At 43.2% G+C, this 26445-nt stretch overlaps 1 protein-coding gene across 3 annotated transcripts in view; it reads right to left on the bottom strand.

Annotated features, from left to right (window-relative positions):
- LOC122648896 (protein VASCULAR ASSOCIATED DEATH 1, chloroplastic-like) overlaps positions 1-26445 on the bottom strand; it is a 145188-nt gene that overhangs the window by 104077 nt on the left and 14666 nt on the right. For all 3 annotated transcript variants that reach the window (XM_043842195.1, XM_043842197.1, XM_043842196.1), the window contains one exon: positions 385-480. In XM_043842195.1, the coding sequence (XP_043698130.1) occupies positions 385-480 (96 nt within the window). The remainder of the gene's footprint in view (positions 1-384; positions 481-26445) is intronic.

Raw genomic sequence — 26445 nt, 5'->3', positions numbered from 1 at the left:
GCAATAAGGCAGAGGTTGCCTAGGCCCCAACAAAACAGCCTGGACGCCTAGGCGACGCCTTGACAACTATGCTGTTATTATGTGGATGAAATACCATCCATATAATCAAGGAAAAAGGAAACCTTTGAAACACCAAAATCATATTGAGTGGCTTTTATATCATCACTAAAAAAAGCATCCCAGTGCAGAAGGCTCCTGCTATTGCAGGGTCTGGGAGAGGAAAATGCACGCAGCCTTACCCCCTGCTTCGCAGGAGAGGCTGTTTCCAAGTTTTGAACCTGGAACCAACAGGTTGCAATGGCACAACTTTAACCATTGTGCCAAGGCTTGCCCAGTGGCTTTTATATCACTACTAAACAAAATATAGTGCAGATTACAGCTTACCTTTTTCCCGCCAGCCACAATTTCTATCGCATTAGGGAAGATTCCTGCAGTCTTTGCTTTGTGTAAACCAGTGACCTCATTGAAAGAGATGGTTTTCTGCAATATGAATCAATTTTTAATATATAAGCTACAAGACTTTAATGTTAAGTAAAACAGAGAAACACCAAGACAAATTCAAAATACATAATGTGTTGGTTGAAGTCAAGTATCCTCCAATAAATTGTAGTGAACCACCATTTATCAAATGCACTACCACATTTGACAATAAGTTAGTTAATTTTGGATCATCTGTTGCCTTGCAATTTGTGAGCTTTGCTGCTGTTGGGTAGTTGTCAGACATTTTTTAGCGTTTCTCACCAGGATAGGGTTTATCTGAACCTACCCTCCATCACTGTTCTTATAATTCAAAACAAAGGTGAAAGACTTTCATATATGTTCCCTCATTTAATATTTTTCCGCTCACTGAATGTTATATCATGAATTGGGTTCTCTAATCAACTCAAGAGTCACTTTTTTAAGCCATAACCTTGACATGTAGAGAAAAAAAAAACTGAGTGGTCTATCAAAACAATAAAACTTTTAAATAAACTAACTCACAAAAAGAGATTAAAAAAAGGAAGTATATTATGCTGAAGCCGTAACTAGACCTTAGCATTTTAGAGATTATATATTCAACACGTATACAAAATAGTATAAAAAGAAGAAGAATTCATAAATGCTGAACAAATTGCAACTAGGACATGTACATTTCTGTTCTTACAATAACAAATTAAGATGCCCCATAAAAAACTAGCAAATATTTATGCTTTAGTTAGCTATTCTAAAAACAAGAATTGCAGCAATTCATCATGCCACAAATTAGGTTCAATCTTTAATGGTTCTCTGCGTTTATAGTCAAATATTTGAGCATGAATTGTCTGGTTCACATCTCCACCATAGATTCACTTGCTAACCTACGTTCCCCAAGCTAGGCTCTCATTGCCACATCCCCCAACTCCTATTTGTAATATGTTTTTGCCCGCATCCGAATATTTTTGTGGTTTTTCATCCTTCTTTATATCCTTTTTATGTCTTCGTTGCCCTAATTACCTGCCACTGAACAGGAGAGCGGGAATTATCTCAAGCCTATTTTCAATTCTCTAGTGCAAAACCTATATCTGAAGTCAACTTGAAGAAAATAAAAGTTGTGAAGTAGTTCTTTTAACTTACTCATTCACAACAGCTAGCACAGTGATGAGATAAATGACGAAGGTTATTAAACAGTGTAATGTAGGGGGGTTGTGTTATGTCTTTATTGTTGTGAAGGTTTAGTTGTAATTATAGTAGAGTATCTTTAGTTGTAATTTTACTACTTTACTTTTGATTAAGTAATAAGTATGTAGCCCTAGTGATTCTATGACTTTCGCCCCTCTCTTCATCATTGTTTGCCTCTTCTTCAGTTCAGAATCAGAGAATGAGAATGATGTGACTTGTCATTAATGACAGAGGTGTTAGAGGTCATGTAATAAGGGCAGTTTGGGTACTAGTCTTATTACTAGTTACCTTATTATGTAATTCTGTATTTTCTTCTTTTTTATCTTTTACCTCCCTAGGGAGGTGGTTGTAATTCTCTCATTAATATCATTGAAGTAATATAGATGTGGAGAAGTCTCTCCAACACAACCGCTTACAACCTAAAACATTCTCTTCTCTCTTCTCTTGCCATCTTCTTCCTCCAACTTCTTCCTTCTCTCTTACTTACCTTCTTAACCTAAAATCTAACTTGGTATCAGAGCCTTAGGGTTTGAGAGTCGAATCCAGCTTCTTGCTTCCATTCTTTCCTTCTCTTTGAAACCCTAGGGAACAGAGGGTTTCAAGGAGAAGCTCCCTATGTAAGAAATTTGTTGAAAGGAGCATGAAATAGGTTTAATATAACCTATCCTTGTGTTTGCAACTGCTGTTTGAGCTCAGATGAAGCTCTCTTGATGATTTGAAGCCTCTCTATCCACTGCTAGAGTTACCGCCAGCTCCAGCTTGAAGTTTCTGTATCTCTCTCTCTTGGCATGGGTTTGAGGCTTGGAATGGAGCACTAGAATCGCCCAAGGGTGCTTGTCAAGGTCCATGTGTCCCTTCTTGCTGCTTGAAGGCTCTATGTGAGCACAACTCTTTTTTCGTGGAGCTCTGTTTTCTGCCCAGGTACAGCCGAGAATGTCTGAGCTCTGTTTTTCTTGGACTTATTGTTGAGTAATGCTGGTGTACAGCCTTTGTGAATTTTTAACTTGTTTATGATTGATGATACCTCTTGGAGAGTATTAGGGTGAAGTATTCTCAAGCTGTCTCTGTTCTTTTCTTGTCTTTGGTTCCTTTTTTGGGTTGAGTGTGTACTCCCCACTTGGATTGGTACCCTGGTATATGGTCAAGTGCCATTTTCCTTACAAGATGGCTGGTACAGAAGACTCTGAGCTTGGTTTGGCTGATTCACAGCCCCCTTCAACACCAGTCCCTCAGTTGGTTTATGAGAGGACACACCTCCAGATTTCATTTGTGAAGCTTGATGAGACTAATTATTTGGATTGGTCACACTCTGTGAGGCTTTCCCTTAGGAGCAAAGGGAAACTTGGATACATCACAGGTACTATCAAAGCACCAGCACCTGGTTCACCTACTTATGATAAATGGGAGACTAAGAATTCTATAGTCATGACATGGTTGATCTTCTCAATGAAGCCCGAAATTAGGAGAAGGTTTATCAGAGAAGAGACTGCCAAGGCAATCTGGGATAGTGTTGTTGAGACCTTTGATAGAGTGGGTGACTCTGCCAAGGTCTATCAGCTTCACCAAAAAATTCACTCAATGAGGCAGGGTAACAGAACCATTTCTGAGTACTACAGTGCCTTCCTTAGTCTTTTGGAGGAGTATGACCATTATAGAGATCTTCATTTGACCAACCCAGAGAATGAAGCAAAGGTGTATCGGACTCTTGAAAAGGAGCATGTCTTCTCTCTACTTGGTGGCCTGAACTCTGACTATGAGCCAGTCAGACTCCAGCTTTTAGGCCGGTCTCCCCTTCCATCTCTTAGTGAGGTATGTAGTTGTTTACAGAGTGAGGAGACTCGGCGTGTTACTATGTCACCAATACCAGTATCATCTCATGAGAGGTCAGCCCTCAACTCCAGTTTGTTTCGGGATACCCGTGGAGGTGGTAGAGGCCAAGGGCCTAACCGTGAGGAAGCTAGTACCGTGGAGACAGTTGGTGCTAGTGGAGTTGGGAGAGACAGGTTTAAATGTGATCATTGTGGGAGAACTGGCCACACCAAGGATAGGTGTTGGTCTCTTCATGGTCGCCCTCCTGGCGTACGTGGTCGTGGTGGCCGTCGAGGGGGAGCTCGAGCTCATTCAGTGATGACTGAGACAGATGCTACACAGGAGGACTCCACCTTTATGGATGCAATGGCTCGCCGGGTTGTGTCTCAGCTGAGTACATCTTCTACACCTACCATGGCCAGCTCATCATCCTCTTCAGCCTTACAGGTCTCCACCTCAGCCCCTGCTACAGCCCAGTCTCGGGTCATTGACTCTGGTGCCACTGACCACATGATTGGTACATCCCATTATTATGATTCCTACACTATTTGTTCTGGAAAGGATAAGGTTAGGATTGCCGATAGATCCCTTTCCTCTATCTCTGGTAAGGGTAACATTCCTGTGACATCTTCTATTTCCCTCACTTCTATGCTTCATGTCCCTAACCTAACGCTGAATCTTTTATCTGTAAGTCATTTGACTAAGTCTCTAAACTGCTGTGTCACATTTTTTCCTTCTCACTGTCTTTTTCAGGATTTAGTGACGAAGAGGATTATTAGTAGTGGACGTGAGGAGCGAGGCCTTTACCTTTTTAACCCTTTTTTGCCCACAGCTCAGTCCTATGTGTGCGGACGTAATGATAGTAGTTCTATGGATTGTGTTATGTTATGGCATCGTCGTCTTAGACATCCATCTATTGTTGTAATGAGGAAACAATTGCCTTACTTATTTTCTTCTATTGCTTCTTCCCATGTTTTACAATGTGAACCATATATATTTGCCAAACACTGTCGTTCTTTATATCCATATCATGGTAATAGAACTGTTGCCCCTTTCCATATTGTGCATACTGATGTTTGGGGACCTTCCCCTACTACCTCTTTATTTGGCTATCGTTACTTTGTGTCATTTGTTGATGATTTTTCTCGTGCTACATGGACTGTTCTTCTGAAACATAAAAGTGATGTTTGTGATGCATTTCAGAACTTGTATCAGATGATCCTTACTCAGTTTAAGACTCGGATCAAAATTGTTCGGTCTGATAAAGGGGGAGAATACATGTTTGGTGGCCTCCAAACCTTCTTTACTAATCATGGTATTATCCATCAGCTAGCGTGTGTTGACACACCCCAACAAAATGGGGTTACTAAAAGGAAAAATCGCCATTTATTGGAGGTCACCCATAGTCTCTTGTTTGGCATGCATGTTCCCACGACCTTTTGGTCTGCGGCCCTTCTCACTGCCTCCTTTCTCATCAATCGCATGCCTACCAAACTTCTTGGCCACAAATCTCCCTTGGACATCTTATCTCCCAAGGTCTCTGCTTTCTCTCTTCCTCCTAAAGTCTTTGGCTGTGTTTGTTATGTGCATGTTAACAAATCACATCGCACTAAACTTGATCCTAAAGCTCTCAAGTGTCTCTTTCTTGGGTATTCTTCCACTACCAAAGGTTACAAGTGCTATCATCCATTTTCCCGCAAGTGTCTCATCTCCAAAGATGTGACTTTCCTTGAGTCTATCCCTTTCTTTGCACCCTCTCAGCATCCTCTTCAGGGGGAGAAGTGTGGAAGTGAACAGACTGCTGATCTCCTTCATTATCCTGTACCTATCTCTCCCTTTATACTTGGCATTGGAAAGCATAGTATGTGAATACAGATTTGGCTGTTGACAGTGGTTCTGGTAAGGAGAAGGATTACCATATTACATACCATAGAGGTAAAGGCTTACATATTGAAGGAAAGAAGAAGACCTACCAAGAGTCCTCTTTGGATCCAGATCCACATCCTGAGATTCATTCTCCTCAATCAGGTGATATCCCTTCTCCTGCATCTGATTTAGACCTTCCCATTGCTGTTAGAAAAGGGAAAAGAGCTTATACTAATCCTATAGCCTAGTTTGTTTCCTATGATGCTCTTTCTCCTCCAGGTCTTACCTTTATTGCTGCTCTCTCTACTGTTTCTATTCCCAGGAATGTTACTGATGCTATGTCTGACCCAAAGTGGAGACAAGCTATGTCTAAGGAGATGATGGCTCTTGAAAAGAATGGTACTTGGCAATTGATGGATCTTCCCAGGGGACGTGTCCCAGTTGGATGCAGATGGGTCTACACAATCAAGTACAAATCTGATTGTACTGGTGAGAGATACAAAGCAAGGTTAGTGGCCAAGGGGTACAGTCAAGTCTATGGGATTGACTATCAAGAGACATTTGCACCTGTGGCTAAGCACAATTCTATAAGAGTTCTTTTATCCTTGGCTGCCAATAAAGATTGGCCATTATATCAGTTAGATGTGAAGAATGCCTTCCTTCATGGTGACCTGGAAGAGGAAGTGTACATGCAAACCCCACCAGGCTTCAAAATGCCTTCAACTGAAGGGAAAGTGTGTCTCCTCAAGAAGGCACTATATGGTCTCAAACAGTCACCAAAGGCATGGTTTGAGCGCTTCCGACAGGCCATTCTGAAGAATGGATATTCCCAGAGTCAAGCTTATCACACTCTCTTTACCAAGCGGGGAAATGGTACCATCACAGCCTTCATTGTCTATGTTGATGATATTGTAGTCCCTGGAGATGATTGTTAGAAGTCATGTAATAGGAGTAGTTTAGGAACTAGTCCCATTACTAGTTGCCTTATTATGTAATTCTGTTTTTCTTCTTTATTTCTCTTGTACCTCCCTAGGGAGGTGGATGTAATTCTCTTTATTATGTTTGAAGTAATATAGGTGTATGGAGAAGTCTCTCCAACACAATCGATTACAACCTAAAATATTCTCTTCTCTCTTCTCTCTTCTCTTGCCATCTTCTTCCTCCTCCAACTTCTTCCTTCTCTCTTACTTACCTTCTCAACCTAAAATCTAACTTGGTATCAGAGCAGGCTCAGGGTTTGAGAGTCGTGTTCAGTCCCTGTTCCCATTTTTTCTCTTCTCTTTGAAATCCTTTGTGCCCAAGGATTCCAAAGAGGAGATTCTTATGTAAAGCTTTGATTAAAGAGTATGGAATAGGCTCATTCTAGCCTCTTTAGATGATTGAAGGCCCTACTTGAGCTGTTTTGAAGCTCCCTAGAAGATTTGGATCTCACCCAGCTGCTGCCAGAAGTTCCGCCAGGTTCAGGTTGCAGGTTCTTTGTTCTCTTCTCTCTTCTTGTATTTGTGTCTTGGTTTGGTCCATTAGCATCACCCTAGGACACCTATTATGATGACTATGTCCTCCCTTGCTGATTGAAGAAGCCATATGAGCAGAACTCTTTTTCGTGGGATCCTATGTACTGCCCAGGTAAAGCCGAGAGTGTATAGTCTCTGTTTTTCTTGCATTTAAGCTGCGGTTTGATGCTCTCTTGGTTGAGAAATGTGTATGCACAGCCTTTGTGAGGTCTTTCCTCTTGTTTGAAGTTGATGCTACTCCTTGCAAGCTTTGTGGTACAGTGTTATCAGGGATTGTCTACTGGAATGATGTTGAAATGCACTAGAAGTGCTTGATTTAAGTCCTCTTAAGGATTTGCTGCTGGGACTGCTTCGGCAGTGTGCTATCCTAGTTTGTCTATTAGATTTCTTGCCTGTTTGGGTTGAGTGTGTACTCCCCACTTGTCTCTGGTGTTCTTGTTTGGGTTGAGTGTGTCATTTTCCTGCCATCATGCCTGATTCGGATACATCTGTGCTTGGTACTGCTGATTCACAGCCCACTAATGTTGTTCCTCAGTTGGCTTATGAGAGTACTCACCAACAGATTTCTTTTGTGAAGCTTAATGGTCCTAATTACTTGGATTGGTCACATTCTATGAGACTTTCCCTTAGGAGTAAGGGAAAACTTGGATATATCACAGGTACTATCAAGGCTCCAGCAGCTGGTTCACCTACTTTTGATAAATGGGAGACTGAAAATTCTACAGTTATGACATGGTTGATCTTCTCCATAAAGCCCGAGATTGGGAGAAGGTTTATGAGGAAAGAAACTGCCAAAGCTATTTGGGATAGTGTCTCTATGGCCTTTGACAAAGTAGGTGACACTGCCAAGGTCTATCAGCTCCATCAAAAAATTCACTCATTAAAGCAGGGTGACAGTACTATTTCTGAGTACTACAGAGCGTTTCTTAGTCTTACGGAGGAGTATGACCACCACAAGGACCTTCATTTGACCAACCCAGAGGATGAAGCAAAGGTGTGTCTAACTCTTGAAAAAGAGCATGTCTTCTCTTTACTTGGTGGTCTCGAACCCGACTATGAGCTTAGACTCAAGTTGTTAGGCGGTCTCCCCTTCACTCTCTTGGAAGTCGTAGTTACTACAGAGCGAGGAGACCCGGCGGCTTACTATGGCACCACCACCAGCATCATCTCATGAGAGGTCAGCCCTCAATTCTAGTTCTTTTCGGGACACCCATGGAGGTGGTAGAGGCCAAGGCCTAACCGTGAGGAAGCCAGTACTGTGGAGAAAGTTGGTGCCAGTGGAGTTGGGCGGGACAGATTTAAATGTGATCATTGTGGACGCACTGGACACACCAAGGATAGGTGTTGGTCTCTCCATGGTCGCCCTCCTGGTACGTGTGGTCATGGTGGCCATAGAGGGGGAGCTCGAGCTCATTCCGCGAAGACTGAGGCTGATGCCCCACAGGATGACTCCACCTTTATGGATGCAATGCTTCGCAGGGTTGTGTCACAGTTGAGCACATCTTCTACATCTAGTGTGGCTGGCTTCTCATCATCCTCAGCTTTACAGGTCTCCACCTCAGCTTCTACTGCTGCCCAGTCTTGGGTCATTGACTCTGGTGCCACAGACCACATGACTGGTACGTCTTATTATTATGATTCCTATACCATTTTCTCTGGTAAGGATCAGGTTAGGGTAGCTAATGGCTCCCTTTCCTCCATATCTGGTAAGGGTAATATCCTTGTGACATCATCTATTTCCCTCACTTCTGTTCTTCATGTCCCAAACCTTACACTGAATCTTTTATCTGTGAGTCATCTGACAAAATCTCTCAACTGTTGTGTCACATTTTTTCCTTCTTACTGTCTTTTTCAGGATTTGGTGACGAAGAGGATCATTGGTAGTGGACGTAAGGAGCAAGGCCTCTATCTTTTTTATCCTTTTTTGCCCACAGCTCATTCCTATGTGTGTAGCCGTAATGATAGTAGTTCTGTGGATTGTGTTATGTTATGGCATCGTCATCTTGGCCATCCATCTTTTGTTGTAATGAGGAAACAATTGCCTTACTTATTTTCTTCTATTGCCCCTTCTCATGTTTTTCAATGTGAACCATGTATGTTTGCCAAACATTGTCGGTCTTCATATCCTTATCATGGTAATAGAACTGTTGCTCCTTTTCATATTGTGCATACTGATGTTTGGGGTCCTTCCCCTACTCCTTCTTTGTTTGGCTATCGTTACTTTCTGTCATTTGTTGATGATTTTTCACGTGCCACATGGACTATTCTTCTGAAGCATAAGAGTGATGTTTGTGATGCCTTTCAGAATTTTTATCAAATGATTCTTACTCAATTTGAGACTCGCATCAAAATTGTCCGATCTGATAAAGGGGGAGAGTACATGTTTGGTCGCCTTCAAACCTTCTCTACTACTCATGGCATTATCCATCAGCTAGCGTGTGTTGACACGCCCCAATAAAATAGGGTTGCTGAGAAGAAAAATCGCCACCTACTAGAGGTCACTCGTAGTCTCTTGTTTGGCATGCATATCCCTAAGACCTTCTGGTCTGCGGCTCTTCTCACTGCTTCCTTTCTTATCAATCGCAAACCTATCAAGCTTCTTAATTTCAAATCTCCCTTGGACATCTTATCTCCCAAGGCCTCTGCTTTTTCTCTTCCCCCTAGAGTCTTTGGCTGTGTTTGTTATGTGCATGTTAACAAATCTTCTCGTACTAAACTTGACCCCAAAGCTCTCAAGTGTCTCTTCCTTGGGTACTCTTCTACTACCAAGGGGTACAAGTGTTATCACCCTTCTTCCCACCGATGTATCATTTCCAAGGATGTTACCTTTCTTGAGTCTGTCCCTTTCTTTGTCCCTTCTTAGCATCCTCTTCAGAGGGGAGAAGTGTGGGAGTGAACAGGCTACTGATGATTTCTTCCTTTCTCCTCTACCTACATCCCCTTTTATGCTTGACATTGGAAAACACAGGACTGTAGATGTGGTTGAGGTTGATGATCAACCAAGGGGGAATACAGATTTGGTTGTTGAAAGTGGTTCTGGTAAGGAGAAGGATTACCACATTACATACCAAAAAGGTGAAGGCTTGCATAATACTAGAAAGAAGACCTACCAAGAGTCCTCTTCAGATCCAGATCCACATCGTGAGATTCATTCTTCTCAATCAGGTGACATTCCTTCTACTCCACCTGATTTGGACCTTCCTATTGCTATTAGGAAAGGGAAAAGAACTTGTACTAATCCTATATCCCAGTTTGTTTCCTATGATGCAATTTCTCCTACAGGTCTTGCCTTTATTTCATTGATGCTATGTTTGACCCAAAATGGAGACAAGCCATGTTTGAGGAGATGATGGCACTTGAGAAGAATGGTACTTGGTACCTTGTGGACCTTCCCAAGGGACCTGTCCCAGTTGGATGTAGATGGGTCTACACAATCAAGTATAAATCTGATGGCAGTATTGAGAGATACAAAGCAAGGTTGGTGGCCAGGGGTATAGTCAAGTCTATGGAATTGACTACCAGGAGACATTTGCCCCTGTGGCCAAGCATAACTCAATAAGAGTTCTTTTATCTTTGGCTGCCAGTAAAGATTGGCCTTTATATCAGTTGGATGTGAAGAATGCCTTCCTTCATGGCCACTTGGAAGAGGAAGTATACATGCAAACTCCACCAGGCTTCAAGATGCCTTCAGCTGAAGGGAAAGTGTGCCTCCTTAAGAACGCTCTATATGGTCTCAAACAGTCACCAAAGGCATGGTTTGAGCGCTTCTGACAGGCTATTCTGAAGAATGGATATTCCTAGAGCCAAGCTGATCACACTCTCTTTACCAAGCAGAGTAATGGTACTATCACAGCTCTCATTGTCAATGTTGATGATATCGTGGTCACAGGAGATGATACAGCTGAGATAGGTAAATTGGAGAGCTACTTGGCACAGCAATTTGAGATCAAAGATCTAGGTCCCTTGAAGTACTTCTTAGAAATAGAAGTATTAAAGACCAAGAAAGGAATCAACATATGTCAGAGGAGGTTTATTCTTGACTTGTTGACAGAGACCAGGATGTTAGGCTGGAAACCAGCAAGCTCTCCTATTGAGCAGAATCACAAACTAGGAGAGGACTGTGGTCCTTCTCTTGTTGATGCGAGGAAGTATCAAAGGCTAGTGGGGAAGCTTATCTATCTCTCTATGACTCGGCCAGATATCTCTTGTGCAGTGGGAGTTGTCAGCCAATTCATGCATGCTCCCAAGAGTGGCCATTTGGATGCTGTGTATCGCATTTTAAGATATTTGAAGTCCTCTCCAGGGAAAGGACTGTTGTATGCAAGGCACAACCACTTGAGAGTGGAAGGCTTCACAGATGCCGATTGGGCTGGTTCCATTACAGACAGGAGATCTACCTCCGGCTATTGTACCTTTGTGGGAGGTAACTTAGTCACATGGAGGAGTAAGAAACAGCATGTTGTAGCCAGATCTAGTGCCGAGGCAGAATTTAGAACTATGGCACATGGAGTGTGTGAACTCATCTGGCTAAAAAGACTTGTTCAGGAACTGGGATTTGACACTGAAGGACCCATGAGGCTGTACTATGACAACAAGGCTACCATCAGTATTGCTCACAACCCTGTTCAACATGACTAGACTAAGCACATTAAGGTTGATAGGCATTTCATCAAGGAAAAGATAGACTCTGGCTGTATTTGTACTCCTTTTGTGAAGACTGGTGATCAGTTGGCAGATATCTTCACCAAGGCTCTTAGCTCTCCTCAGTTTAGTTCTCTCCTAAGCAAGCTGGGAATGCATGATATATATTCTCCAGCTTGAGGGGGAGTGTTAGAAGTCATGTAATAGGGGTAGTTTAGGAACTACTCCCATTACTAGTTTCCTTATTATGTAATTCTGTTTTTCTTCTTTATTTCTCTTGTACCTCCCTAGGGAGGTGGATGTAATTCTCTTTATTATGTTTGAAGTAATATAGGTGTATGGAGAAGTCTCTCCAACACAATCGATTACAACCTAAAATATTATCTTCTCTCTTCTCTCTTCTCTTACCACCTTCTTCCTCCTCCAACTTCTTACCTTCTCAACCTAAAATCTAACTATGCTATGGCTGAGATAACAAAACTGAAAATCTACTTAGCTCAACATTTTGAAATCAAGGATCTGGGTCCCTTGAAGTATTTCTTAGGCATCGAAGTATCAAGGACTAAGAGAGGAATCAACATATGTCAACAGAAATTTGTTCTTGATTTGTTGAAAGAGACAGGGATGTTAGGCTGCAAACCAACAAATTCTCTTATTGAACAGAATCATAAACTAGGAGAAGATTGTGGTCCCTCTCTTGTTGATGCGGGAAAATACCAAAGACTGGTGGGGAAGCTTATCTATCTTTCTATGACTCGCCCAAATATCTCTTATGCAGTGGGAGTTGTGACCCAATTCATGCATGCTCCCAAGAGTGGCCACTTGGATGATGTGTATCACATTCTCAGATATTTGAAGTCTTCTCCAGGGAAAGGACTGTTGTATGCAAAACACAATCACTTGAGAGTGGAAGGTTTCACTAATGCTGATTGGGCTGGATCCATTATAGACAGGAGATCCACCTCAGGCTATTGTACCTTTATGGGAGGTAACTTGGTCACATGGAGAAGCAAAAAACAGCATGTTGTAGCCAGATCTAATGCAGAGGTAGAGTTTAGAGCTATGGCTCATGGAGTGTGAGAACTTATTTGGTTGAAGAGACTCGTTCAAGAATTGGGGTTTGACACTGAAGGGCCTATGAGACTCTACTGTGACAACAAGGCTGCTATCAGTATTGCTCACAATCCTGTTCAGCATGACCGAACTAAGCACATTGAGGTTGATAGACACTTCATCAAGGAGAAGATAGACTCTGGCTATATTTGTACTCCTTTTGTGAAGACTAGTAATCAGCTGGCAGACATCTTCACCAAGGCTCTTGCTTCTCCTCAGTTTAGTACTCTCCTAAGCAAGCTAGGAATGCATGATATATATTCTCCAGCTTGAGGGGGAGTGTTAGAAGTCATGTAATAAGGGTAGTTTGGGTACTAGTCTTATTACTAGTTACCTTATTATGTAATTTTGTATTTTCTTCTTTTTTATCTTTTACCTCCCTAGGGAGGTGGTTGTAATTCTCTCATTAATATCATTGAAGTAATATAGATGTGTGGAGAAGTCTCTCCAACACAACCGATTACAACCCAAAACATTCTCTTTTCTCTTCTCTCTTCTCTTGCCATCTTCTTCCTCCAACTTCTTCCTTCTCTCTTACTTACCTTCTTAACCTAAAATCTAACTAGAGGTCCTATTTATTTATAATAGAGTTACAACCAAAAGAGGGGTAAAAAGGAAAATAACATAAAACCCTAACTTAACCTAATGTGAAATGTAAGGCACTAACATATTCTAATCCCCCGGTTCTCAACTCAAGTTGGTGCAAATATATCATACATGCCCAACTTGGAGACCAGTGGATGAAACACCTTACGATTCAACCACTTCGTAAATACATCAGCAAGTTGATTAACAGAACTAACAAAAGGGATACAGACAATCCCCTGCTCAAGCTTTTCTTTGATGAAATGTCTGTCGGTCTCGATATGTTTCGTCTTGTCATGCTACACTGGATTATGGGCAATGCTAATGGCAGCCTTGTTGTCACAATAGAGGCGCATAGGACCTTCATAACTAACCCCCAGATCACTCAATAATCTCTTAAGCCACATGAGTTCACAAATCCCTTGAGCCATGACTTGATACTCTGCTTTCACTGGACTGGGATACTACGGACTGTTTCTTGCTTCATTATGTAACAAGGTTATCTCCAAGGAAGGAACAATAACTAGAGGTAGATCTCCGATCGTCAACAAACCCAGCCCAATCAACATCAGTAAACGCTTCAAGTCTTAGGTTTCCATTATTGGAAAAGAGAATACCTTTCCCAGGGGTAAACTTCAAATACCTCAATATACGGTGCACTACATCAAAGTGAGATGTTCTAAGATCACGAAGAAACCAACTAATAATGCCCACAGCATAGGCAATATCAGGTCTAGCATAGGATAAGTAAATCAGCCGGCCTACTAATCTCTGGTACTGTTCTTGTTGGTTGTATGGGACAAAATACCGTGGGGGGTATTCTGGTCTTTTTCCTTCTTTTTTTTTTGCTATGTATTGAGTCAGTTATATGAGGGACAATTCTATCCTTATAATTGTCTTTTAGTATTATAAATACATTGCTTGGGATCAGCCTTTGATCATCGAAGCCTTATTCCCTAATTCAGATCTATTAACATGGCCTTATTACCAGAAGATTTGGGACTCCATTTCCTTTGAAATTAAAGCAAAGTTATCTCTTCTTCCCCCCTCTTCTTGTATAGACTCCCCTAGGAACAGGACCATTGTTCAGTCCTGGGGTCTCTCCAATGTTTCCTTGGTTGCTCCGGCAATTGCTTAGGCTGGCTGGTTTGGCCCTCTTGTTGTGGGGCCCTTTATAATTCTCCTTTCTTCTCTCTTTTGGTAATGAAATTTTTATTCACCCAAAAAAAAACATGGCCCATTGCAATCTAATATACAAATTCATAGCCTCCGTGATGACAGATTTCAGGCCCATAACCCTTTGCAATCTAATATACAAATTCATAGCCAAGATTCTTGCTTTCAGACTCAAGACTGTGGTAGATCTCCTTGTCAGTCAGAATCAGTCCGCTTTCATACCAGGCCAAAGTATTTCTGACAATATTCTCCTTTGTAATGAGATTGTCCGAGGCTTTGAAAGGAAAAATCACTCTCCTGCTGCTCTTATGAAGATTGACATTCATAAAGCTTTTGATTCCTTGAGATGGGATTTTATTGCAAAAGTCTTGATCAAGACGAGGTTCCCTATGGTCTTCATACATTGGATCCACTGCTGCATTTCAACCCCGAGGTTCTCTGTGCTAGTTAATGGCAGCCCAGCTGGCTACTTTGCCTCTACCGTTGGTGTGCGTCAAGGCTGCCCCCTATCTCCTTACCTCTTCACTTTAGCTTTGGAAGTTCTATCCAGGGAAATCCAATTATGCACTGATCAGCAGCTTATCTCCCCTATCCCCAAGCGCAAAGTTCTCAAGCTTACACACCTGGCGTTTGCTGATGATCTCATGATCTTCTCCAAGGCTTCCATAAACTCTTTTGAGTCTATCATGTACTGTCTACAGCACTTTCAAGCCTTATCGGGGCTCCAAACCAACCCCCTTAAATCTCTCCTCTTCCTTGCCGGTGTGCCTGATGAGTTAAAAGCCACTATGAAGAATTTTTGTGCCTTCAATATTGGTCAACTTCCTGTGAGATATCTCGGCCTTCCTTTGATCCTAGCAAGATTATCAGCTCACCACTGCACTCCTATGCTAGATCTTATCAGGAAACGGCTTCAACTTTGGAAAGGCAAACTTCTCTCTTATGCAGGTCATCTGGTGCTTGTCAAGTCTGTGCTCCAAGCCTCCTATATTTACTAGTCAGGTATCTACGGGCTGCCTAGTACAATCATCAAGTCTATGGAATCTCTCATGTCTTCTTTCCTTTGGAAAGGCTCCGATGCTACTAGATTCCTTCGGCCCCTTAGTTGGGACTCCGTGTGTCATCCTTTTGAGGAAGGAGGATTGGGTATCAGAAGGATAAAGGATGTGAACTCAGCTGGTATTATCAAACTGTTGTGGAAGGTTGTGTCTAAGGCTAAAAGTATTTGGGTGGACTGGATATATTCGGGCCCTCTTAGTTCAGACTCTATTTGGACTACCCGTTTACCTCCGGATGCTTCTTGGACCTGGCGCAAAATTATGGATACCCGTTCCTTAGTTCTTCACTCTATTCAATCTCACATTGGCAATGGAAACTCCACTTTGTTCTGGTTAGATCACTGGCATCCTTTGGGAGTCCTGGCCCACCAGCTCAGCCCTAGACTTATATACGGTTCTGGGCTTCCTAGACTTACTTTGGTGGCTGATATCATTAATGCTGATGGTTGGGACCCGCCCGATCCCCCTTCTCCAGCTTTATCCCCTATCTGGAACCTGCTGCCTACTATTTCGAGAAGACCCTACACAAGGGAGGATTGTGTCCCTTGGCTGCCTGGCTCTTGGGGGAAGTTAAGCACCAAATCAGCTGGGGATCTTGTTAGAACTCGCTTCCCGCTTGTTCCTTGGAGGAAACTAGTTTGGTTCAAGCATCACATTCCTAGACACAGCTTCACAGTCTGGCGAGTCTTCTCCAACTGCCTCCCTACCCAAGCCTTCCTCAGACACCGGCACATGTTGATCTCTCCCAATTGTGGCCTATGTTGGAATGGGACTGAAGATATAAATCATCTCTTCTTTAATTGCCCCTTCTCTGGCTCCATCTGGAAAGGGATTCTCTCCAAATGTTGGCCAAGAAATAGGAGGATTCTTCCTTTTGATCGTGAATGGATTTGGGTTGACATGACCTTTGGGGGCTTTACTCTTTGTGATGCGATAGGGAAGATGGCTTTCTCGGCTACCATCAACCACATTTGGATGGAACGCAATCTTTGGAAATGGACCACCAAATCTAGATCAGCTAACCAGATTTGGGAGTCCATTTCTTTTGAAATCAGTTCTAAGCTTAGTTTGGTTGCTCCATCTTCTTGTATTGACACCCCAATGAACAAACGAATTGTTGTATCCTGGGGTCTATCTTTTATCTCCCTTGTCCCAGCAGGCTCCCTTGTTTGAGCCCCTGCTGCTAGCTCTTGTTCTCCTCCATCCTATTTGAGGGCTTTTCCCTTTTAGCAATGAAATTTTTATTCGCCCAAAAAAAAAAAAAAAAATGGCATCAGAGCAGGTTTCGAATTAAGGCAACTCTTCTCTCTTCCATTCTCGATTTCATCTCCTTCTCTCTTTCATTCTCGAGTTCTTCTTCCCCCCTTTTCCCTTTGTTCTTTATTCTCCCATTAGGGCAGCACTGATGAGGTGATCTACAAATCCAGTTGCTGCCCTCCATCACCTCATTCCATGTTATAAAATTTCAGAATCGATAGGAGCTTGTACTCTGCCTGCAAAATTTGAAGCCTTCATATTTTTTTGGATTGATTCAACTTTATCTCCCAAGGGATCTCTCCACATTATCGAAGCTCAGGAACTGCAACAGATTTATTGGACAAGGTTCTATCTCCAGCCATACTGAAGACTCCCTATCGATTTTGCTCTCATCTGGGTTTTTTCTAAAACCCTGCAAATATCGATCTTAGGGTTACTATTCTCTGTTGATGCTGATTTTTGAAAGGGTGATTTAGCACTACTAGAAGGCCACTCGATCCAAGTTTCAGCTCATTCCACTAAGTTTTTGCTTGCATTCTCCCCTACATCGATCTCACCATATTCAGGGTCTTTTCCAGAACCCTGAAAAAAGTTGATCTAGGGGATTACCCTGGTTGCTGCTGCTGATTTTTTGAGACAACTATTCCTGTATTGCCAGCAGTCTCTCCTCCAATTTTTAGCTCTTATCTTGGAGTATTTGTTGGGTTTCTCTTCACTACAGCCCCTCTCTGCGATTTGGGTTTCTCTGCTGCAATTATGGGTGACTCAACTACTTCCACTGCTACTTCTGATCAAGATGGTCAAGGCAAAGCTGAATACCACAATTTCCCCCCTAATCCCATCAAACTGGATGGCCCCAACTACTTGCTATGGTCTCGATCTGCAGCCTTTACCATTGCTAACCGTGGCCTTACTAGCCATATTGATGGCACTAGTATTATGCCGACTACACCAGGTCCTCTTCAAAGTAGGTGGCTTGCCAACAATGGAGTTCTCATGTCATAACTGATTGGTTCTATGACTTCAAACCTGGCACATGGGTTTCCTCTCCTTAACCCAGCTTTTCAGATTTAGTCTGCTTCTAAAGAAACATACGGGCAGCTTGGCAATGATGCCCAGGTTGATGAACTCAGGAAGAAGTTTCTTCACACTACTCAGGGAGAATTATCTGTCTCTAAATATTATGCGACTCTGCACAGTATCTGGCAACAATTGGACCATTTTTTTTATTTCCACCCTATTACAACTTTTGACAATGCTGCCTATAAGAAACATGTGGCCAAGATCAGGGTCTATGATTTCTTGGCAGGATTGACTATAGAGTATGACCAAATTCGTGTTCAAGTGTTGGGCCATTCTCCTTTTCCAACACTTGAACAGTCCTATGCCTTGGTCTCCTCTGAAGAAAACCGTTGGACTGCTATATTACATCCTCCCACCATTGACAGATCAGCCCTCCAGATTGCTGCCCCAGCTACTCCTGCACCTGTTGGAAACCTTTCTCTTGGTGATTCAGTTGAAACTCAAAGGTAGATCGAATCACGGTAAGAGAAGAAGTTCTGACAGTAAGAAGAAGAAGAAGAAGAAGAAGGAGAGAATGGGAGAATCGATTATGTGTGTTGAGGTGATTCTCAACACACATATTAGCTTCATTCATTAAGTCTTCCAAATTACACAAGCCTCCCTAGGGAGGTAAGGAGAAATAAGACAATAAAATAAAAATACAACTTAGTCATGTCTTATAACTAGACAAATGGCGAGGAACTACCCCTATACAAGATATTCTAACAACTCTAACACTCCCCCTCAAGTCGGAGAATAAATGTCATACATTCTAGCTTGTACAATAGAGTACTAAATAGACTAGAAGAGAGACCCTTGGTGAAGATATCTGCTTACTGATCACTGTTTCACAAAGGAGTACAAATGCACCTTAAATCCAACTTTTTCTTTAATGGTGACGATCGACCTCAATATGCTTGGTTCGATCATGTTGAACCGGATTATAGGCAATGCTTAGGCGGCTTTGTTGTCAGCCAATAAAGTCTCATTGGCCCTTCGGGCTTCAAAGCTCAAATCGTGAAGAAGTCGTTTTAGCCATAAGCTCACATACTCCATGGGCCATGGCCCTAAACGCCTCGACTCAGATCGAGCAACAATCGTGGTTGTTTCTTGCTCCTCCGTAACTAGATTACCACCCAAGAAGGTACAATACCCGTAGTAGATCTCTGCCGGAAGGACTGAACCAGCCCAATCGCACGTCTGCGTAGCCTTCAATCGCAAATGGTCACGCCTCGCAAATAGAGGCCCTTTCCCGGACAGATTTCGTATTTGATGATGCGGCGTATGTCTCGCATCAGTGTCACCGGGAGCATGCATGAATTGACTCACCACTCCAACTGCATAAGATATGTCCAGTCGAGTTAGGGGAGAGATAGATTAGTTTCCCAACTAACCTCTACGTACTTGCATCTATAAGAGAAGAACCACATTCATCACTTAAGTTTATGATTCGGATCAATGGGGAAGTGGCTGGTTTCGCACCCCATCATCCTGTCTCTTTCGAAGATCCAAGACAAATTTCCTTTGGCAAATGTTGATCCCTTTCCTTGATCTAGATACCTCAATACCCAAGAAGTATTTTAAGATTCCAAGGTCTTTGATCTCAAACTGCTTGCCCAGATAAGACTTCAATCTATCTATCTCAAAGAACATCATTCCCAATCACCACAATGTCATCAACATAGACAAACGAGAGGCTATGAATTCACCATTACCTCTCTCCTGATAAACAAGGTGTGGTCAAGATAGCGACTCACTGGAATACCCATTCTTCGTAATGGCTTGTCTAAATCTCTCAAACCAGGCCTTAGGGAGACCTGCTTTTTAGGCCATAAAGAGCTTTCTTCAACAAACACACTTTCCCTTCAAATTTAGGGACACTTAAAACCAAGGTAGGAGGCTGCATGTCACACACCGCTTAAATCTCCATGAAGAAATGCATTCTTCACATCTAATTGGTACACAAGCCAATCTTTATTGGCTGCCTTCGAGAAGAAGAACCCCGATGGAGTTATGCTGGCTACGGGCAAAAGTCTCCTGGTAGTCAATGCCATACACCCGACCCATACCCTTTCGCAACCAACCGAGAGCTTTGATGCCTTTCCCACCGTATGCCATCGGATCTTACTTGATTGATAAACCCATCTACATCCAATCGAGTTCTCCCCACAGGAAGATCAAGTGTCCAAGTATTGTTCTTCTCAGAGCCACCATTTCCTCGGTCATTGCTTGCATCCATTTTGGATTGGATAAGGCCTCTGTGACATTTTTTGGGAATAAGAAGACTCGGCGGCGTTGGAAAAGCAACACTGTAGGAGAAATGGAGTCATAGGAAACAAACAAGCTATGGGATTAGTACAAAGTTCTCTTCCCCTTTCTAATAGCAATGGGAAGATCTAATTCGAAGGAGAGGGATTACACTGAAAGAGGATGAGGCGAGGATGTGGATCCAAGAGAGGGGTTTTGGCGGTGGTCGCTTGCATGCATTGGTGGTTTCCTTTTTTCTCCTTCAATGAGCATTCACCTCTTGTGAATACACCATCTTCTTTGAATCTTATCCCCTTGTATTCCTTTTTGTCTGCTAGCATCACCATCACCAATACCATCAACATCAACATCATCCACAACATCCACTTCTTTGTACTTTCAATATCAAATAGAAATGGGGAAGTAGAGGTAGCGAAGGGGATAGGAAGGGAATGACATCCGCATTACATTCATTTGCTAATACTCTCCCCACACAGACGGAATGGCGAGGGAAGAAGAAAAAAAGGAATAGACTCGAAAGAAGGTGACATCTTTGGAGAGAAATCGCCTCCCGGGAAGAAGGATGGTAGCACTTATGCGCTTTAGTGGAATCGAGTAGCCTAAGAAGATGCGCTGGAGAGCTTTGGGATCAAGGCTTGGTGCGGCTGATTTGTTGACATGTACATAACATAAGGCACAACCAAAGACTCGTGGAGATAAGGAAAAAGCGAGGATTGAAGAGAAAGAAGAGGCGAGGGGATTTGGAGCCGAGGAGTGGACTTGGCATCCGGTTAATAAGAAAGCGTGCGTAAGAAGGCGCATCGGACATGAAGGTCTTAGCACGTGCATACCAAAGAGAAGACTCAAAGTGATTTCAAGCAAATGGCGGTTTGCGTCAGCCACCCCATTTTTGTGGTGTGTCGCAAACACGGCTTGATTGATGGATGATGCCCTTATCGGAAAAGAAATGTTGGAGCCCCCTACATGTACTCACCCCCTTATCGGATCTAACAATTTTGATGTAGTACCAAATTAGTACGATAAAGTGATAAAACTCCTTAAAAGCATCACAAACATCACTCTTTTGTTTTAACAAAGCGGTCCCAAGTAGACCGAGAATAGTCATCCACAAATGAAACAAAATAACGAAAACCGGATAAGGAAGTAGTAGGAGAAGGCCCCAAACACGCCAGGTATGAGCAAGGGAAAAAGGTGCAGTTAGATCTATTACCACGATAAGGATAAGATGTGCGACAATGTTTAGCAAAATACAAGATTCACCTTCGAAAAACATAAAGATGCGGTGAAAGGAAGTAAAAACAAGTGGGGTAAGTGTCTCCTCGTAACAACAAAAGAGGGATGACCCCGCTGATGCCAAAGCATTACAGACTCAAGCACTCCGGTATTGCCGACCCCAAACATAAGGCTGCAAAAGTATTGATGGGGAGGTTGAAGCGGTGTTGGCTGAAAACGAGAAGATAGAGGGAGTCCTCCTTTCGATCCCACCGCGAATAACCCTTTGTCTCGAATCTGAAAGACCAGATAAGAAGGAAAGAAAGTAGACACAACAATGTAAGGATTTGGTTAGGTGACTCTTGGAGATGAGGTTAAAGATAGCAAAGTCAGAACAATGGAAGGGGGGGGCGGTTTCAAGGAAATTAGAAGGAGTAACCCGCACATTACCTTACCAGGAGACAGAGGAAAGGGAACCATCAAGAACCCTCACCTGTCCCAGAACAAATGGAATAGGATCATAGATCTGGCATACCTCGGGATCGGAGGCTCCGGAAGTCAGATCCAGTGGAGCGGTGGGGGTGGGGGGGTGGGGGTGCGAGCTAAGGCGAGGGCGACCCTCCCGGCAGAACCGGGGCGACCCTCCAGTGAGACATCACCGACGTAGGGCTGCAAATCTTCCGTGAGAGGGAATCGGGAGCGGCTGCGGTCCGGGGTGGCTCGGACCGGATGTCCGGATGAGCCTAGCTCCCCTCGCTTGCCTCCACGGGCATGGGAGCTACCACGCTCCCGGGGCCGCCCTTGGAAGGTGGTCCTAAGCTGCCAAAGTCACATTTGATCTCTCACGGCCTTTCCCCCCTTTTCCGGCTTTTTGGGAGGGGGGGGGGGGGGGGGGGGCGGGGAGGGGGGTGCAATATCCTAGTGGTCCTCCAGGTTTCCTCATTGCAGGGCAGGCATCATCTAGAGATGGAAATGGAGACCTCCCTAAGATTTGCGGCGAAGGGGTTCATATTCGAGTTAAGACCACCGCAAAATAAGGATCCTTTCCTTTTTGGCTCCTAGACTTGCCGATCCTCGGCATTGGACAGGGGGGGCGGGGGTGGGGATCATAGGGTCTCCTCCCACAGCTAATAGACAGAGTGGGATGTATACTCCTATCACCCTGTTTCATGAATGATTTTTGGAGATTTGCCTTTCGTGGATCTCCACTCATCAAAATTCGGAACACCGTCCCAATTCTTTAGTCTCTTACTCATAATCCCGGCTATCTCGGGTTTCTGGAAGGGGGGGGGGGGGGGGGCGGGGGGGGGGGGGATCAGCGGGGGGGGGGGGGGGTCCCCACTGAGTAGCTGCATCGATGTGTAGCGGGGATGATAGACCCGATGTAATGTACTGACTTCCCCACTACGTAGGGACAACTTCCATGAGCGGACCAATCCAAATAGTTGGTATTGTCGACTTCACAACGAGATCCGGGTGTTGTTGGGGTTATCGAAAGGAAGCCACGTGGTTGGGAAACCACCGCTGGGCGGGCTGGGCTGGTGCATGGTGTCCATCCGGACCTCGAATCATGTCCGGGACCACGGTGGACGCACATAATAGGCAAAATACTTCAACAATCAATATAAATTGTTTGCGCAAGTGGGAGTATACTCAACCCAAAACAAGGAGACAGGAATACTGAAAAAGTCCCAAATCAACCAAACCACAAGGCCGAGGCTGCTCTAAAAACAAAGCAAGCATATGGCGAAGAGCGAAAACTTGCATAACTCAAACCAAATTACCGCTAAGAGCAGAACCTTTAGTCCATAACACCCATAAGTGTATCAAGATGTAATACTTATCACATTCAGCCATCCAATACAGCGGACCTCGGAAGACAAAAAAAGTAGCCGATACTGTGGCGATGAAAAAAAGCGATGCCCGAGTCCTCGGAGACTCTCCCGCCAAGGGCGGAGCTCTTAGGGCTTCAAAAGCACTCCCATCGACCTGAAATGGGACAAGTTCCAAGGTCATCCAAGCTGCGAAAGGCGAGAATCGAGCGAGACACTCTGAGGTGGCGGAAAAGCAGAGCCTGGTTTTGAGTCTTGAAAACATCTAGCGTGAGGCACCATTTCTTTTTCAACAAACAAGAGCTTTGGGGTGCGAAACAACACCCCCTAGGCGATGCAACTCCAATAGGTCTCATGCCAGAGATGTAGAAGAGAAGGAGAACCAAAGAAGCTTCTACAAGCGGCGGAACTTGCACGATCTTCCTCCATACAAGTCACCTTCGGCGGCTACCGAAACTCTCTCCAAACTTAGGGAATACCACTCCCAGATTAAGGAGTATGGGTTTCACATATACGACTAACCCCCTTTACATTTATAGGGTTCCACTATTCTCGAACTGTTGGCTACGATACCAAGTTGAAACTCAAAGCGAATCGTAAGAAAAGAAGTTTACAAATGAGAGAGAAGAAGAAGAAGAAGAAGGAGAAATGGGAGAATCGATTATGTGTGTTGAGAGTGATTCTCAACACACTATTAGCTCATTCATTAAGTCTTCCAAATTACACAAGCCTCCCTAGGGAGGTAAGGAGAAATAAGACAATAAAATAAAAATACAACTTAGTAAGTGTCTTATAACTAGACAATGATAGAACTACCCTATACAGATATTCTAACAACTCTAACAGATTCTACTATAGTAGACAACCTTATTACTTGTGAGTTGTGAGCACTTATCACAAGCCCTACCACACCAAAGCGAAATATTGGAAGCTTCACGGGAAACCAACGGACTTTGAAGCAAAACGGGCTGCCAAGAAAAAATCAAAGAACAAGGCTCATCACACTGAGACTATTACTACAGCCCCTGCTACTGACCTTTGTCTATCCCAGGAAGATATACAGGCATTCCTACGTATGCTAAAGAGTTCTGCTGCTGCTGCTGCTTCTACTACATCAGCTACTGTCAATTCCTCTGCTCCTTCAGGTTCATATTTTGCTCGGTCAGGTATCCCATTTGGTGGTCACTGTGCTTTGGTAGCATCCCATCCTTGGATCATAGATTCTGGTGCTACAGACCACATGACTGGATCTTCTAGTCTTTTTCATTGTTATTCTCCCACTTCAGGGAAGGACAAAGTCAGGGTAGCTGATGGTTCCCTTTCCTCCATCTCTGGAAAAGGATCCATTAACTGCACCTCTTCCCTTACCTTATCTTCAGTTTTACACATTCCTAATTTTACTACTAATCTTCTTTCCATTAGTAGTCTTACTCGTGACCTTAATTGCAAAGTAACATTTTTTCCTTCTCACGGTGTTTTTTAGGATCTGGTGACAGGGAAGATGATTGGATGTGGTAATGTGCAAGGTAGATTGTACCTGCTTGATGATAGTCGTCCTTCTCCACCAACCGTACCTTCTCCACTTCATCAAAATTCATTGGTCTCTTCTGAACTTTACCAATGGCACTCTAGATTAGGTCATCCCCCATTAGGAACTTTATCTCATTTGTTTCCAGCCTTAGTCAAGGGTTGTGATAAAGATGAATTCTATTGTGAGGCTTGTGTTCTGGCCAAACAGACACATTCAACTTATTCTAGTTCTAATAAAAGAAGTTCTTCTCTTTTCCATGTGGTTCATTCTGATGTTTGGGGTCCTAGTCGTAAGACTTCATCGTTGGTTTGTGTCATTTATAGATTGTCACTTTAGAAACATATGGATATACCTTTTGCACACAAAAAGTGAGGTCTTTTCATGTTTTCAGCATTTCCATAAGATGATCCAAACTTAATTTCAGTTGTCAAAGGTCGCTATCAGCGATTGGTTGGCAAGCTAATCTACCTTTCTCATACACGGCCAAATATAGCTGTTGCAGTTAGTCTAGTGAGCCAATTTATGCATGCTCCTTATTCCTCTCATATGGAGGCAATTATCCGCATTCTTCGGTATTTGAAGTCTGCTCCTGGAAAAGGAATACTTTTATCTCCCAATGGCCATCTGAAAGTTGAAGCTTACACTGATGCTGATTGGGCTAGCTCTACAGACAGGAAATCCATCTCTGAATATGGTTCTTTTATGGGTGGGAATCTTTTCACATGGCGTAGCAAGAAGTAGAATGTTGTGCCAAGATCCAATGCTGAAGCAGAATTCCGTGCTATGGCACAAGGAATTTGTGAGTTGCTATGGCTTAAAGGGTTGTTGCAAGACATTGGAGTTGTTGTCCATCTTCCCCTGATGTTGTATTGTGACAACAAGGCTACCAATAGCATCGCTCATAACCCTGTCCAGCATAATCGCAGCAAGCATGTTGAAGTTGACCAACATTTCATTAAGGAGAAGATTGAAGCTAACCTCATCTGTGTTCCCTTTGTGAAGTCTGCTGACCAATTAGCCGATGTGTTTACTAAAGGGTTGAGTAGCAAAGTTTTCTGCCCTGTTTTAGTCAAGTTGGGCATGTGTGACATATATGCACCAACTTAAGGGGGAGTGTTGATTGTATGGAATAGAATACCATGGGGGGTATTCTGGTCTTTTTCCCTTTTTTTTTTAATATGTATTGAGTCGGTTATGTGAGGGACAATTCTGTCCATGTAATTATCTTTTAATATTATAAATACATTACTTGGCCCCAATTCAGATCTGTTAACAGTTCTCTGTCAACCGAATCACCCATGGCACTACATAGCTGGTGATTTACCTCAATAGGGGAATCTGAAAGCTTACATCCAAGCATTCTTGTTTCACCAAGAAGGTCCAAGACGTACTTTCATTAGGAAATAAAAATGCCCTTGTTTGATCTTGCAACTTCAATCCCAAGAAAATACCGGAGAGGTCCTAGATCCTTTATTTCAAACTCCTTTACAAGCAAAGACTTCAGGTTGGAGATTTCAGTGTCGTCCTTCCCAATGATCACTATATCAGCTACATACACAATGAGGGCTTTGTAATTTGGGTACCACTCCTCTTCACAAACTAAGCATGGTCAGCTTGGCTTTGTTGATATCTAAACTTCTGCATGGCTTTCAAAAAGCGACCAAACCATGCCCTAGGAGATTGTTTGAGTCCATAGAGCGACTTCCGCAACCTGCAACCATGGCCAGTAGTAGATGAGGAGGCGAAACCTAGAGGCAAGTCCAAGTACACTTCTTCAAGGTCTCCATTCAAGAAAGCATTCTTGACATCCAACTGCTGAAGGTTCCACCCCAGATTGGCAGCACATGACAGCAATGCCCTAACCGAATTCATCTTTGCAACCG

Source organism: Telopea speciosissima, chromosome 1 (assembly GCF_018873765.1).
Source record: "Telopea speciosissima isolate NSW1024214 ecotype Mountain lineage chromosome 1, Tspe_v1, whole genome shotgun sequence".
NCBI classification, from domain to species: Eukaryota; Viridiplantae; Streptophyta; class Magnoliopsida; order Proteales; family Proteaceae; genus Telopea; species Telopea speciosissima.
Note: the sequence above shows the minus strand (reverse complement) of the source record. Positions and strands in the feature narration are given on the sequence as shown.